The 16,819-nt window shown below is 40.1% G+C and overlaps 1 protein-coding gene across 2 annotated transcripts in view; it reads left to right on the top strand.

Annotated features, from left to right (window-relative positions):
- Positions 1 to 8: 8 nt before the first annotated feature.
- The window catches only part of Dcaf6 (DDB1 and CUL4 associated factor 6), a 99,782-nt gene continuing 82,971 nt past the window's right edge, over positions 9 to 16,819 (top strand). For both annotated transcript variants that reach the window (XM_021631081.2, XM_021631074.2), the window contains exons 1-3: positions 9 to 370; positions 12,721 to 12,782; positions 15,347 to 15,439. In XM_021631081.2, coding sequence (XP_021486756.1) covers positions 274 to 370; positions 12,721 to 12,782; positions 15,347 to 15,439 — 252 coding nt within the window. In that variant the 5' untranslated portion in view covers positions 9 to 273. The remainder of the gene's footprint in view (positions 371 to 12,720; positions 12,783 to 15,346; positions 15,440 to 16,819) is intronic.

The following is a 16,819-nucleotide window of genomic DNA, read 5'->3' as shown; positions in this document are numbered from 1 at the left end:
GGAGGGGGGTCGAGGGAGGGGACTGTTGCTGATCTGTAGATGTTCTGGGTAGTGCGAGGAGAGAGTATGAGGCGAGCTGCGGTCCGGGTGCCGCTCGGCTCCGGGGGAGAAGGCGCGGCCGCGGCCGCCGCCATCTGAGTCGCGGCGCCAGAGAGGCCCGGCGCGCGCATGGTGCTGGTGCCGCTCGGGTGTTGATCGGCCTGTCCCCTCCCTCTCATTCCCTCCCCACCCCCCGCGGTGGTCTCCCCTTTCCACCCCAGCCCCGGCCGAGCCATGTCTCGGAGTGGCTCCTGCCCGCACCTGTTGTGGGACGTGAGGAAAAGGTCCCTCGGGCTGGAAGACCCATCCCGGCTGAGGAGCCGCTACCTGGGTGAGCCGGGGGCCCCCCGGGGCGGCGGCGCTGAGGTCGCCGCCCGGAGGTGGGGGAGGGGGCGCCGCCGGGGCTGTTGGCGGCAGGACCGTGCCTAGGCGGGGGCTCCCCGCAGGCGGGGTGTCAGGTGGGTCGGCGATCGGCGCCCGCACCCCCTCAGGTCAGGTCCCCTTTGCAAGCGGCCAGCCGCGGCTCAGGCTGGGCTTCCTCCGGAGAGCCGGGCCGTGGGGAGGCGGCACTGGCCAGGGAAGGTGCTGGGGTCGCTCGTGGGCTGGGACTCCGTAGAAGACTCGGCGAACCTTACGGAGATGCCACGTTGAGAGCAAAAGTTGGTGCTTTTGCTGTTCTCCGGAGCTGCCCCGCTCGGCCGAAGAGCTCAGGTGCTGATTGTCCACCTTCTTCTTCGGCTTCCGCAGGGGGTTAGATGTCGCCCTAGACGCTGTTGACCACCCACAGGGACTTCACACCCCAGGCTGGCTCCCTGTAAACCCTGGCGCTGAGCCCAAACCTAAAAGAGATCGCGGAGCCCTCCCCACCCCCGCGCTTCCCCAGGTCCAGCCTGCTGTCAGTCTTGTAGACCTCTTTTAGGTGGTGTAGGATTTCACGTTCCTGTTCCCACCCCTGGAAAACACACTTGGCATTTTCTGTTTCTTAGTTAAGCTTTCTAAAAACAACCTTCAGTACTGAGGGCGCAGTATTCCACTTTTTTCGTTTTGCGTACCATGAGTTTTGTGAGTGTGCTGGGTCACGCCCGAGTCAACTAAAATGCCCTGTTTCTTCCAAGCGCCTCCTCCCCCAACTCTGTCATTTCTTTGCCAGGTAAAGAGATTTGTTGTTGTCATTTGTTTTTCACTCAAACAAAAATAGAAGGAAATAAAATCTCATTACAGCTAATTTACTACTGGTGGTAAATTACTTAAAAGTAGTTTCGGTGTGCATTTTAAGTTCTTTTTTATGAATGTGTAGTCACTAAAAATTCAAATACGAAAGAGCAGAATGTTTCTGTTTTTTGACTATTTTTCTTGATTTACTTCCTTTTTAGAAGTATACACATAGATAAATAGTAATGTATGTATGTGCATGTTTTGTGTGTGACAAAATTGAATTCATGGTGTGTAAACATTGTTTTCCCCTTGCTTTTTCTTCACTACATCTCGAGATCCTTTCAGATAAACATTTGTGTAAAACATTACATAGTACTTAATGAAAAACTATAATGTTCTAAATTTTTGTCTGTACCTTTTTTTTTTTTTTTTGTTGTTGTTGTTGAAACAAGGGCTCCCTATATAGCTTAGGCTAGCCTTAACCTTTATCTCAGTCTTCTGATAGCTGGGATAACAGTGTGTGCAAGGGTGTACCTGAGCTTGTCCCTTTTTCCTTAAATATGTGTTCATTGTCACAACAGTGTGCAAACATCATTTACATATGTTCAGTAAGTACCTAGAGGGCTTGTTTTTAGTATTTGTAAAGTCCTTTAAAAATCCTTGACCTAAAAAAAGGTGTGCAAATTTATTTTAAAATTTAATTTGTCTAGAACAGATTTTTACCTTAATAAAGCACATGGTAACAGTTTTGTGTGAGTGAATATGTAATTTGGTCTTTTATTTCAATCAGTTGGGCAGTTCTAAGTGTTTAGTTTTGTGTTGGTATTTCTGATTGAGTTCAGCAGTATATAATAAAGCTAATTAAAACATGGTCAGTAGGGCTTTCAAGATGGCTCAGTAGGTAAAGGCAGCTGCCACCCCACCTGTGATGTGTTGAGTTGGATCTCCAGATCCTGCTTCATTTGTTGCAAAGAGAACTGACTCCTGAAAGTTGCCCCCTCCCCCACAACAGATAAGTAAAATGTATTTAAAAAGTTAAAAAAAAAAAACAACCCACATTCTTATTCTCTTCCTACTTAGACTTCTGAATGGAGATGGAACTTGTTTTCAGTGCAGCTAAGTTGAAGAGTAAGACCCCAGTGATTATTAGGAAGTCTTAGTCACACACTTTCAAACATACAAGTGGATTTTGTAGGTAGCTCTTTATGGCAAACAGTCTTTGTAAGTATAAAGGGGAGGAGAGGTAGACTTGGGAGACAGTGTTGCTCTTTACTGACTGGCCTTGAACTCTTGATCCTCCTTAGTCTCCTAAATTCTGGGATTGCTGGTGTTTGCAACCATGTTTAGCTGTAAGTAATGTAAGTATAACGAGGATGCATACTTTATATTAGTACTTCTTTAGAAGTCATTTTAGCTGGGTTAGATGGAGGACACCTATAATTCCAGCACTTCCAAGGTAAAAGGGGGACGATCAGGTGTTCAAGGCCATTTTGAAATAAAAGCTACAGTAAATCTAATTAATACCCTTCACCTAATAAGTTTCTTTGTATGTGTGAATGAGTGCTTGTGGGGGTTAGTGAATGACCTTTTAAAAATGCTCTTGTAATGCTTTTCTTTTCTGTCTTTCTTTTTTTTTTTTGAGGAAGGAGGCTTGTTGATAGCTTGAAGGATATTTAGTGAAATTCTTTCATAAAAAACCTTTTAAATTCTAATTCAATGGAACTTAGAAAGTAAATCGCTTTCTTAAAGATATTTAGATTTAAACATTATAATTGTTCAGGATATTGTAGTTTGCATTTTCTCCTTATAGGTTTCTGCTATTTGTATTCCTAATAATGAATTACTGCCAAGTAACATTAAAACTGGAATGTTAACTTTTATGGAGGTTTTGAGATGAACAAAACAAAACACAACACAAGGCTTCACTAACTTTTTCAGGAGCTAAACACAGATCTCTGGCTATGGAGTAATCTAAGGCAAAACAATCAGTTTTTATAGATAATGACTCTACTGTATTCCAAAAGCACCGACTTCCAAACCACACAAACAGGATTGCTTTCTTCACTGTCTGATCTTAAGTACGTGAAGATTAAGGACTGGGGTGTAGATGGGTTGATAAGAGTGCTTGCCTAGAAGAAGCCCTGGGTTCCATTCCTAGCATGACATACTGGCTGTGGAGGTGTCAGTTTGTAATCCTAGCACTCCGGAGGAAGAGGCAGTAGGATAAAGAGCCCAAGGCCAGCTTGGAATTCAGGAGACCCTTTCTGAAAAAAAAAAAAACAAGGGCAATTGAAGAAAATTCAACTGGATATGGTGGATCATGCCTCTAGCACTTGGGAGGCAAAGTCAGGAGGATTAAGGAGTTCCATGGCAGCTTGGGCTACAGGAGATCTGTTCTTTAAGAACAAGAAAGAGGATGGGATGGCTGAATGGATAAGTGCTTGCTGTACAAGCAAGAGGGCCAAATTTGGGTCCCTAGCACCCCTGTAAAAAGGTGGGATCCAAGGTGGAGACAGGAACATTACTGGATTTGATGGCTGTTGTATCAAACTACTAATCTGAGAGTTCCATCATCAGCAAGGGATCCTGTCTCAGGAATAAAGGAAGAGAGAGCCCTCTGTCCTCTGGCCTTCATGCATATGCTGGCGCACCCACACATACAGGTAGACATACATTCATACTGTGTACACAGCCAGGTATGCAGGTATGGTTGTTTACAGGTATAATCCCAGCACTTGGGGGTTGAGGCAGGATTGTCTGCAAGTTCCAGGCCAGCCTAGCACATATTGCCAGTTCCATAGTATTCCAGAGTGAGATGGCCGGGTGAGAAAAGACCCTTGCTGCTGAACCTTGACATCCCGAGTTAGAGTCCTGGGACCCACACAGGAGAAGAGAACTTATGCCCAAGTTGTCCTCTGACCCCCACACATAATGTGACCTGTCCCTTACCCTAAATACAATAAATGTGTTTGTTTGTTTGTAGTGTTTTGTTTTTTTCAAAGATGCTTTTCTAAATTGGTAATCCCATTTTATGGGAACCAGAGGCAGCAGGGTACTGTGTTTAAGGCCAGCTTGAGGTAAGAAAACCAAAACACAAAATTTCACCCAAAATTATTTTAAAAATACTGGTGAGAGTTTACAAAGAAGCTATAAATAGTGAAAACTAAAGTTTCACTTAGACCTTGGAAAACATAAAGTATGGTTTGTTTTTTTTTTTATGTAGACACAAATCCTCATAAGTAAGATTGGGTTGTACATTCTGTTTAACGTTTCTTCAACATAATTGCACCACACCACATTCCCACTTGGTGTATGGGCTCTTCCTAATTTTACCCCCGCCCCCTTCTTTAATATTTATTTTTAATATTTATTTTAGGGGTTGGGGATTTAGCTCAGTGGTAGAGTACTTGCCTAGCAAGCCTAATAAGTCCCTGGGTTCGGTCCTCAGCTCTGGAAAACAAAAAACAAACAAACAAAAAAAAAAAAAACAAGATTTATCTTATGCCCATGAATGTTTTTTCTATATGTGTATGTGGAGGTCAAGAGTGCCTAGAACTGGAGTTAAGGATAGTTGTGAATCACCATGTGGATGCGAGGAGCCAAATCTAGATCTTCTGCAAAAGCAGTAACTGCTCTTCGGAACCATTTCTCCAGCTCTAATTTTAGCCTTTTTGGTGGGAGTCATATAGAAGAATGTTGCTTCAGTTTGTATTTCTCTAATGGCTGACAGTCTTAAATACCTTTTTATTTTACCTCCATGTACGTTGGTTAAATGTAAAGATTACCTTTTATATATTTTTACTGATACATCTATCCATATTATGTATATGTATCTGAGTTTTGGTACAAGTCCTTAGTCAGATTAGAAAACTTACTGTATTTTATTTTTTTGAGACAGTGGTGCCTGGCCTACAACTCAATATGGGTAAATCAACCTGGCCTCAGACTTACTAAACTCTACCTGTCTTTGTCGCCTGGTGCTGAAATTAAACTCAAATACTTAAAAAAAAAAAATACATTTCCCTTTGTCTTGTCTTTTTTTCCTCTTTATTTTTTAATTTAAATTTTGGTCTTTTAAGACAGAATCTGCCTTATATAGACCAAGCTGATCTGGAACTACTTTCCAAATGCTGAGGTTATAGCTGTGTTCCCATCATGCTTGGTGCTGTCTTTTTCTGAAGTCCTCCCTACCTTTTCACCTCTCCTGATCTGTCCCTGAAGCACTTTCTCCTCTCTTCTCTCCCCTTCCATCTGTCCCTCTTTCCTTCCTCCCTCTCTTGCCCTTCCTCTCCCCACACCCCTTCTGTTCTTTTGCCAGCTTCCTTTTATCCCCCTCTTTCTTGAGACAGGTCTGATGTGACCCCTTGAGACCCAAGGGATGGCCTTGAACTGTTACACACTTGTCTTTTAACAACGTTCTTTTGTAGATGTTCTTAACAGTTTTTATAGTTAATACTTTTTGAAACTTTTGTGTTCTGTTTAAGAATCTTTACATAATCCAAGGTCACTTTTTTATTTCTCCTTAGAAGTTTTCTATTTTATCTCTTATATTTACCACTAAGAACAATTTAGAGCTCATTTTTATATGTGCTGTGAGGTGAATCGAGTTTCATTTCTTATGAATGTAAAATTGATTTACTGCTGTTTATGAAAGGACTTTTTCCCTTTGTTGAAAATCAGTTAACTATGTTCAATTCAATTTCTTTACCACACTCATTGATTTAAGTTTCTGTCTTTGTGCCAGTACTTTATTGTTAATGGTGAATGTTAAAATGGACTCAGTGTGATATAGCAGATGAAAGGAAGGGAGAATGGAATAAAAGGGCCATTTGCAGCTGACTGCTTCCCTGGCACCTTTTGGAAAATAATGCATAACTGTCTTAGTTCCTATTTTATTGCTGTGAAGAGATACCGCAGTAACTGTGTCAGGCACCTCTAGTAAAAGTGGTATGTTCCTTGACTCATAATATCCTTTGTGGTGCAAAAAGTGGTCCCAAGTTTGTAAACCCCCTTAATGCATCAGTATTGACAGTGATATTCTCTGGCCCAGTAGCCTGGTTGATGATCTGTAAATTTTCAGATGGCTTAGTTAAGAGTTGATAATTGCTGTGTGGATATCAGGAGCTTCCCTTCCCTTGCCCAAGCAATGCTAATAAGGAAAAAAAAAATCATTTTACAATCCCTGAACTCAGAAGGTGAAAAGAACATGATATACCTAAAGTCCTAAGATGGGGAAGAATATTCCCTCCCCTTAATGAGAATTGTCCTTAGTCCCCAGTAACCCCTGTCTTGGGGTGAAGTTGCTTCCAGACCCTTTCTGATAAGTCTGCCTGTTTTCTGAGGTCTGACTTTGGCATTCCTAGGCTGTGAAGATCTCCATCTACACACACCCTCCACCTCCCCCATTTGACAGCCACAGAGTGCCATTGCTGAGACTGTCTGCTTTCTTGTATCTAATTCAGAAAGTACAATTTTCCTTTTTCTCCTCTTTCATCTCCTGGCAGCTGTTTCAATCTCCAGCTTGCCTGCCCCATTTTTATTTCTCAAATTCCAGTACAATTGTCTTTTCATTTTTCTTCTGTCAGTGCAAGACAAAGCTCTAACTCAAAGGGATAAGAGATTGTTTATTCTGGGTCAAATAAAAGTGATTGTCCTAGGAATGCAGAGTCAGGTTGCTCTGCAAACCATGTTCCAGTGCTTCAGGGTAGAAGCAGTTACATGAACTTGTGTGGCCATCAAATAAAAGGAGTCAGAAATCAAGGCATTTTCCAAATTCATTCTTGTTTGTCCTGGCTCATGGTGTACAGTGATCCCAGCTTTCAAGAGGCAGATACAGGAGGATTGCTGCAAGTTTGAGACCAGCCTGGTCTACATAGTAAATTCTAGGTCATTGGGGCTACATAGGAGCCTCAATGGTTGTCTCAAAAACCACTGTCAACAACCACTATCCTGTTTTGTGTTGAATCTATATTATGTCTGGGAGAACTCTCATTTTTATAATATTGAATATTTCAAACTATCATTCTGGTCTATACTTTGGTTATTTGTTGATTCAGTAATTTTGTGGTTTTCTTCATTTCATGGAGCCCCAGCCCCAGAATGGGTTTTAAAAAAATTGGTCTTACATCTTGAATCACAGTTAAAACCTACCTATTAATTTTATGTGGATGACTGTCATTGCATATTAAGTTTGATTCATCCTTTTACACCTGTATTCGGTTGTTCTTTAATTGCTCTGGGTAAGGCTCAGAAAGTTGAATGTAGGTGTAAGAGTAAGCACTGTTGCTTGAAAAGGGGTCAGCTGTGCTGGTTAGTTTTTTTGTCAGCTTGATCTGGGCATCTCTGAAGAGGAAACTTCCGTTGGGAAAATGCCTGTATCAGACATTTCTGTAGACAAAATCTGTGGGATATTTCCTTGATCAGTGATTGGGTGTAGCCCATTCTGGATGCTGCCATTGGGCCAATGGTACTGGGGTGTATAAGAGAGCAAACTGGGTAAACAGTGAGCAAGCTAGTAAACAGCATTCCTCCATGCTTCATTTCCTGTCCTGACTTCCCTCAGTGGTGGGCTACAATATGGAAGTATAAGCAAGTTGTGTTCCTCAAGTTGTGTTCAGTCACAGTGTTTCATCAAAATGATAAAAAATTGTGACTAAGGGAATTCTTTTCTTGAGCTATTTTGACAGATTATGTGGATGAGTGTTTTGCTTTTGTGTGTGTATGTGTACCACAGCATGCCTGGTGTCCATGGAGATCTTTTCTGATTGAGTATCCCAGAACCTAAGTTACAGAGGTAATGAGCACCGTGTGAGTGCCAGGAACTGAAGCCAGGTCCTCTGCAAGAGCGTCAAGTGCTCACAGCCACTGAATTATCTCTTTAGCCCTCATTTCTGATTTTAGAAAAATTTCCCAGCGGTTAGATGTAGAGCTGTGGTTAACTTGGGTAACGCATGCAAGGCGCTGGTGTCAAGCCCCATTCTTGTCAAAAGAGAATAAGGCGCGTAGGAAGTGGGAGGGTGGGCATTTGGATGGGGAAATGGCAGTGTCTAAACGTACTTACTGCTCTTGCAGAAGACCCAGACTCATTTTCCAGCACCTACATGGCAGCTCACAACTGTCTATAACTCTAGTTCTAAGGGCTCTGATGTCCTCTTCTAGCTTCTGTGAGCATTGCACACACATGGTGCACATACATGCATGAAGACAAAACACTTATGCCATACATATAAATTTTAAAGATTGTCTTTTACTGGTGATTGTGTTGTTGCCTATAGGTTTTTGTAGTTGCTTTTTCTCAGATCAGGGAAGTCGGCTGTTGGGGGATTACTGAGACGTTGATCACAACTGGTTACTTTTGTCAGTGTTTCTATTTTTTCAGAAAAATTTTTGTGGACAAAGCCCCATCTCTAATCAAGAAGCTTTTTACAGCTGATAGCAGCAGCTGGGAAAGGGAAATTAGTTTTTCTCTAATGGAGGGACACTGGGTATGTATATGAACCACACTCCAGGGCAGGCCCGGTGCTCAGGAGTAGTTGGCCAACATAGAACATCCCATGTTACTTGCATGTTCTGTTTTGTTTGGTTTGCTATTTTTACTCATTTTATCCTTTTATTTTTGAGAAAGATGATAGATAGATAGGGAGGTGGGGAAGACTTTGGAGGAGTTGGGTGAGGTAAATATGATCAAAACATGAAAAGTTTTTTAAAAGCCAGTAAATGCAAACAATTTTTAAAAAGTTATTTGGAAGTTGGCAGGATGGCTTAGTGAGTAAAGGTGTTTGCTGCACACTGATGATCTGAGTTCAGTCCTCAAAGCCCAAAGAAGGACAACTTGATGCAGTTTTCTGATCTCCATATGTGCACCATGGCATAGACCTGCACCACACACACAGTGATGATAAACTTAAAGTGTCTGAATTTTCTTCCACTGATGCTCTTAAGAGATTACTTGTTTTTTAAAAAGATTTATTTATTATTTATACGGCATTCTGCCTGCATGTGTGCCTACACATCAGAAAAGGGCACCAGATCTCATTATAGGTGGTTATGAGCCACCATGTGCTTGCTGGGAATGGAACTCAAGACCTTTGGAAGAACAGCCAGTACTCTTAACCTTTGAGCCAACTCTCAGCCCTTAAGAGGTTAATTAAATTTGGGTGTTTGAATTGAATTGAGTTGATATTGAATTCAGTATTCAGTTTCTGGGCTCTTATTGTTACTGTAAGTTATCCTCTCTCTCTCTCTCTCTCTCTCTGTCTCTCTGTCTCTCTCTCTCTCTCTGTGTGTGTGTATGTGTGTGTGTGTGTGTGTATTTTGAGACATGCTTTTCTGTGTTGCCCTGGCGGTCACTAGATCAGGCTGGACTTGAACTTACCGAACTGCCTGCCTCTGCCTCCTGAGTGCTGGGATTAAAGGCGTGAACCACCACCACCCATGTCCTTTTTATGTTTTAAGTTAAGTTTCAGTTAGCTTTGAGCTCTTGTTCATAGTTTATAGTTTTAAAAATGTACTTAGTTTTAATACTAGAATGATGTTGGCTTCATGAATGGGATATGCTTCATTTTTCTCAATTTGTATAAGGTTGAAAGTACTTTTTCCTTAAATCATTGAAGCCTTCTGGGCTTGGCATTGTCTCTGGGAATTTTTTGCTTGTTTGTTTGTTTTTGTTTTGTTTTGTTTGAGACAGTGTTTCTTTGTGTAGCTTTGGCTGTCCTGGACACACTTTGTAGCCTGGCCTCAAACTCACAGTGAGTGCCTTTGCCTGAGTGCTGGGATTAAAGGTGTGTGCTACCACACCTGGCTAAAATATTATTTTTTTTTTTAAGTTTAAAAGTTATATTTGAAGAAAATAACTAACCCATATGCAGTTATAAGAACTAAGAGAACTTTTGTGTCTGGAGAGATGGCTTGGTTGAACGTGCTGGCTGCTCTTCCAGAGGTCCCAGGTTTGATTCCCTCTACCCACATGGCGGCACACAACCATCTGTAATAAAAAGCTGTATACTGTATAACCTTTAGCCAGTACCCCAGTGGTAACTTCCTTTGCAATATAATAACCAGGAAACTGACGGAATTCACTTTCCTTATTCAGATTTTGTAATTTTATACAAATTCATTTATATGTGTACATTTAGTTTCATGTAGTGTAGTCTGATATTTGATAGATTAATGTTAATTTTAGTTCACTAATTATGATTAATGTGGTTAAAATATAAAATTCCATCACAAGGATCTTTTTTTAAGATTTATTTATTTATTATGTATGTATACAGTGTTCTGTCTCCATGTATACCTATGTGCCAAAGAGGGCACCAAATCTCATTCTAGATGGTTGTGAGCCATCATGTGGTTGCTGGGAATTGAACTCAGGACCCCTGGAAGAACAGACAGTGTTCTTAACCTCTGAGCTATCTCTCCAGCCCCACAAGGATCTTTGGTGCAACCCTTTTTATACCCTTCTTTTACTGCTGTAACCCTGACAAGCACAATTTTATTCTCCACACATACAGTTTTGTCATTTCATAGATGTCTTATATTGGTTTTTGTGGCATATGACTGTACTCTGAACTACCTAGGAGAATAAGGCAGCTAGATTATTTAAGCCCACAAGTTTGAGACCAACTTGGGCAAATAAAGATGTACCCATCTCAAAAGAAAGAAGGATGTTATATAGACACATAATATGTGTAACTTTATAAATGATGACATTTAGCATTTTCAGAGATTTTCACCTGGCATAATTGTCCTTAAATGTGTCTACATTATGTACATTAATAATTTATTCCTTTTTATTGTTAAAGTTAGTAGTTCATAGTATGGATGTTTGTCCGTTCAGCAGTTTTTGTTTTTATTTTTTATTATTTTTTATTATTTTTTATTTTTAAATAATTTTATATATTCACTTGTATCCCAGCTGCAGCCCTCTCCCTCTTTCCCTCCAAATCCTCCCCTCCCTCATCTCCTCCCTGCCCCCTTCGGAGTCCACTAAGAGGGGGTGTCCTCCTCTCCTTCCATCTGGCCCTAGCTTATCAGGTATTTTCAGAATGGTTACAATGTCCTTATCTGTGGCCTAGCAAGGCAGCTTCTGGGGGGGGGGGAGCTCAATGAGCCAGGCATTGAGTTCATGTCAGAAACAATTCCTGTCCCCCTTACTAGGGAACCCACTTGGATACTGACCTACCATGGGCTATGTCTGATCAGGGGTTGTAGGTTATATCCGTGCATGGTCCTTGGTTGGCTGAACAGTCCCAGAGAAGACCCCTGTGCCCGGATATATTTGGACCTTGTGGGGCTCTCTGTCCCCTCTAGGTTATACTAATTCCTCCTTCCTTCATATGATTCCCTACACTCTGCCGAAGGCTTGGTTATGAGTCTCATCATCTGCTTTGATACACTGCTAGGTAGAGTCTTTCAGGTGTTCAGCAGTTTTTAGATAGTTGGGTTGTTTCTAATTTGTGGTTAAGATAAAGCTGCTTGGGCATTTTTGGTGCACATTTTAATCCCAGCGCTTGGGAGACAGAGAGAGATGGATTTCTGAGGTCAAGGCCAACCTGGTCTACAGGGTGAGTTCCGGTACAGCCAGGACTACACAGAGAAACAAACAAACCCAAACTGATGGAAGTCACACAAATTAAATTGAGGATCCTTGAAAGGCAGGAAAGTGTGACACAGAAGCTTGTCCTTCATGACAGAATGTAGAACTTAGTATAATTTTGATAACTCATCAGCCTGATTGTGCAGTTAATTGCAGCTCTTTGTTATAAATTCAGCTTTCATTGCAGCTGCCAAATAAGCATGCTTTCTGGCCACTCTTTCGTAAAGATGATTCATTTTTTTTGGAGTTATTTCTCATTTTTCGGAAAAGAAACTTAAACCTATTTTCGCAGCATTTAAACTATTTTGCTCTTACTAGATATTTGGGCTGATTTCACTTATATATTTTCTACTATATATTTAAAATATTGGGCTCAGCGGTAGAACACTTATTCTTGCAAAGGACCTGAGTTTGCACACGGTGTACATACATGCAAGTAGGTAAAACACTTGGGCCTAAAGTAAAAATGCATAAATCTTACTAAAAAAATGGTGCATCTTATGACTGTTTGCTACCCTGTTTAAAATTGAGAGCCTCAACCCCCTCCCCCCCAGCCCTCTTTCATCCCTGTGTCCTGCTTTATGTTTCTACCTAATGAATTCATAACTAAGACACCTTTTATTATCTTTACCCTTGCCAAGGGAAGACTGTATTCCCAGCTTCTAGAACATTATCTGGAACACTGAGTACTAACTATTTGTTAAATTAATAGATGAAGAAACAGGAATTTACTGTGATTCGGATACCATGTTGTCTTTTGTAAATTAGTTATGCTAATGAGGAAACAAGCCTTAGGGGGTTAATTTGTCTAATACCGTTCACTTTGTAAATGGTAGAGCTGAAATTACAGGTCGGGTTATGTTGTGTTGGGTCTTAGGCTCTTGATTTCAGTGGAGATTGTATGGTTTATTGAACTCTTTCTTTTTAAACAGGAAGAAGAGAATTTATCCAAAGATTAAAACTTGAAGCAACCTTAAATGTGCATGATGGCTGTGTAAGTAATGGTTAATTCTTAACTAGAAGTAGCTTTCATAGTGTGTTTAAACGACTGAGAAATGTCCTAATCTTCCTAGAATGGACTGTAACTGACTTTTCAGAATGGGAAAGTAGTTAAGGGAATGTAGTATGTTCAAGCCCAACCTGACCTACACACACAAAATAAAATCAAAACACAAGTATATTTGGAATTTGTTTTCCTTGAAAATTTTATAAGAATGTTTTGAATATATTCACACACACGTCTTTTCCATGAAAGCATATTTTTGAATTTAGAAAAGTGTGTGTAAGGTTTGGTTTTGTGCTGTTTGAAGGCCAGGTGAGTTTTCTCTTCATGAGGCTTCCACTTCATTCACTCTATTGAAGTTGCTCTTGTGAGGCTTGTTATGACTCATCTCTAGAGACCAACACATCTTAGAAACTTAGCTGTCTCTGGGTGCAGTGGCACATGCCTGTAATCCCAACACTTGGGGACAGAGACAGGCAGATCTCTGCGAGTTTGAGGCCAGCCTGGTCTACAAAGTAAGTCCAGAACAGAGAAACCCTGTCTCAAAAAAAAAAAAAAAAAAAAAGAGAGAGAGAGAGAGAAAGAAGGAAAGAAACTTAGCTGTCATTAGATTTCTCCTCATTGTTGAAATGCTTTTCTGATAATACTATATTCACCTTGTTTTCTCTCTGCCTCATTGACCCATTTCAGTTGTGTCTTCTTAGTTGACTGGTCTACTTCTTTAAAACAAATGTTTAAACTATGTCTCAAAAAGCCAAAACAAACAACCTTTTAAGTAACATTTAGACTGTGTGTATGTGTGTGTCTGTCAATATTCTTCTAAAGAAGCACTTGGTATGTAGTGCAGGCTGGACTGGAACTCACTGCAGGCTGAGCTATGCTTGGATTTGTGATCTAATTGCCACAGCTTGTCAAGGGTGAGGATTACAGGCATGCATCTCAGACCTGGCTTCCATCTTGTCTTATGTATTTTATGTCTTATAACCAGAAGTCTCTCTTTGAAGTGTTACAGAAAAGCTTTCCATAATTAAATAGCATACCACCCATAATCAATATCTTTATGCTTTTTTCCTGGTATTTACTATATGACATTATAATTGTTTAAACATATGTATTCATAGTCAACATACTTGCCCCTCTGCCTTTGCGCATTTGGACCGAGAAAACCTCTTCAGAAAGATACTAAATGAATAAATATCCGGAAAAGTAAGTGTCCCGAAATTCTTACACATATGGGGCACTCAGGAATTATTCACTGAAGAGGGCAAGAGTGTGTTCTGTGCCAGGTATTATACCCTCTGGGAGCCAAAGACCAAATCTTTCACCTTAACCCAGAGAAAGATTTCTAAATGTTAGTTGCAAATGGATTTGCAAGTGTCTATATTTTTTCATCTTTACATTTTTCTTTCAGGTTTTACTGTGTTCTCAAGTATATTGCTGAAGAAAGTAAACTTTCTCACAAATTCAAACCAACCTCCTTTTTCTTTGCATTCACACCTGATTTATGATTTGAGTGGGCATAAAATTATAGGTTGGACATTATGTTCACTCAATACAGGCTCTACATGTGCAGCCTGACATTTAGTATAGCTGATAAGAATGATGTCACTCTAACCCATTTTTAAGTTGCTTTTGTGAGTTAATTTATTGTATTAAAATTCTAAAGATTTTAAAGAGTTTATTGCTGTGGACAGTGGCTGCAGTGGGAGCTAAAGCTGGTCCAAGATAAGTTTTGTAATCAGGCTTGGGACCTGCAGCACTCCAGCCTCCACGTTCTAAGCTCTGACCAGTGAGTCAGCCTTGGGTGGACTCTTTCCAGGACTTCCTTCACAGACTTAAAGCACTTTGCTGCTCCCCAGTTTCCTCTGAGCACTCTGAATCTCTAGTTTGCAAAATATTTCTGCCCTTTCTTGATTTAGTCCTTCAGTGTTTCCATCAAACATGGATTATATACCTTTGTGTTTGTGTCACAGCCCATGTACATTCTGATTGCTCACCTCCCCACACCCCACACTTTGTTCTCTCTGTAGTTTTTAAGGTTTCTATATATCCTAAAGTCAGAGATTTGTTCAACTATGTCCAGTATGCTAATGAACCTATCAAAGCCAGTCTTTTTTTCTGTTAAACTTGTTTTTTCTCTCTAGCATTATTTTACTGTTCTTTTAGAATTCCCCCCTTTGCTTTAGCTCACCTATTCTTGCATATTGTCTACTGTATCAACACCCTAAGCATATTATAATTCAAGTTTTCGTGCTTAGAACTTTCCTGCAGAGGTGATCATTTCTCTCAGGTTGGGAATGCCTGGTGTCTTTGGTCATAGTGACAGTGGTTTGACTGTAGGATCCAAGATAAAATGTTGGTTTTTGCAGTAGTCTTTGGAGCCTTTTAGGATATAACAGTGACCTTGTGAATCAAGACCTGGTTTCAGTCTGTGAACTTGCCCTCATAGACAGTGGCTTTATTAGTGTTGTAAATTTTGTAAAACGGGTAAGTGAAAGATGGCTTACTTCTTTTTATGTCCAGTTTTTTAAAGCTTCTTTTTTTTTTCTTTTTAGGTTAATACAATCTGTTGGAATGACACTGGAGAATATATTTTATCTGGCTCTGATGACACCAAACTAGTAATTAGTAATCCGTACAGCAGAAAGGTGATGTGGTTAAATATCTATAATTTAATGATAAAGAACCTAGGAATGAGGTGGTTGTAATCATAGGTTGGATAATTGAATTAGATTATACTCTTCATTAAATTTAATTGTGTAATTTAGGGACTGTAGTTTCCTTTGGAATATGAAAGATTTTTGTTTGTGTGGTTGGTTTTCTTTTGGTTTTTGTTGTTGTTGTTGTTGTTGTTGTTTGAGACAGGGTTTCTCTGTGTAGTTGTGCCTGTCCTGGAATGTCCTGGAACTCACTGTGTAGACCAGGCTGTCTTCAAACTCACAGAGATACTCCTGTCTCTGCCTCCTGAGTATTGGGTTTAAAGGTGTGTACCACTGTGCTCTGCTTGAATATTTAATATTTAAGTTTTCAATGTGCTTTATGTCAGTAGCGTTATTTGAACAAAAAAAGACATGATTTTTTTCCCATACATAAAGGTATTTGAGTAAATCTTGCTTATTGGTGATATTTATTCCGTAACATTCTGGAAATAATTTTTTGCTGACACAGGCCTGCAATCCTAGCACTCAGGAGGTAGATGTGGAAGGATCTTAAGTTCAAGACTAGTCTGGTTTATAACATCAAGACTGTGCCGTAAACCATCCATTACTCAGCACCCCATGGGCTCGTATAATAATATCTCAATTTTTAATATTTGTGAAGCAAAGGCACTCTCCAAATTACAATTTTTTATATTTAAGAGCACTTCAAAGCTGGACTCAGTGGTGCACACCTGTAGTCCCAGCATTTGGGAGGCAGAGGCAGGTGGGTGTCTGTGAGTTCAAGGCCAGCCTAATCTATAAAGTGAGTCCAGAATAGCCAAGGCTACATAGAGAAACTGTGTCTCAAAAAACAAACAAATAAATAGATAGCAGTTTATAGGGTAAATATTCACAACAGAATTAACAGCATACATTATTTAATTGTATTACTAGTTTTCCAGAAGAGTTGGGGCTTAATCTCTCAATAAAGTCTTATAATATCATAACATTTTATATGTGACAACTTAGGGACATCTCAAATATTTTAATTTTAAATATTTAGCAGAAAAATTAGAAATATTAAAGGAACTTTATAGTTAAAATCTTTGTAGATGATAATAAAGTACTCTGATGAGCTTGTCCGTGTATTTAATATATCTACTTTTACCATCAGTTTTATATGAGAGATAAAACTTAAGTTTTAAAATTCATTTTATGTGTATGAGCATTTGGTCTGCATGTGTGTGTGCATCTCTTGCACACTTAGTGTCCACATAGGTCAGAATCCCCTAGAACTGCAGTTAAGGATAGTTGTGAATCACTAGGTGGGTGCTGGGAACTGAGCTGTCTCTCCTAGCCTCCAGGATAAAATCTTTAAAAATGTAATTG

The sequence above is a fragment of the Meriones unguiculatus genome, chromosome 11 (assembly GCF_030254825.1).
Source record: "Meriones unguiculatus strain TT.TT164.6M chromosome 11, Bangor_MerUng_6.1, whole genome shotgun sequence".
Lineage (NCBI taxonomy): Eukaryota > Metazoa > Chordata > Mammalia > Rodentia > Muridae > Meriones > Meriones unguiculatus.
This window is presented reverse-complemented; position numbering and strand designations above follow the sequence as displayed.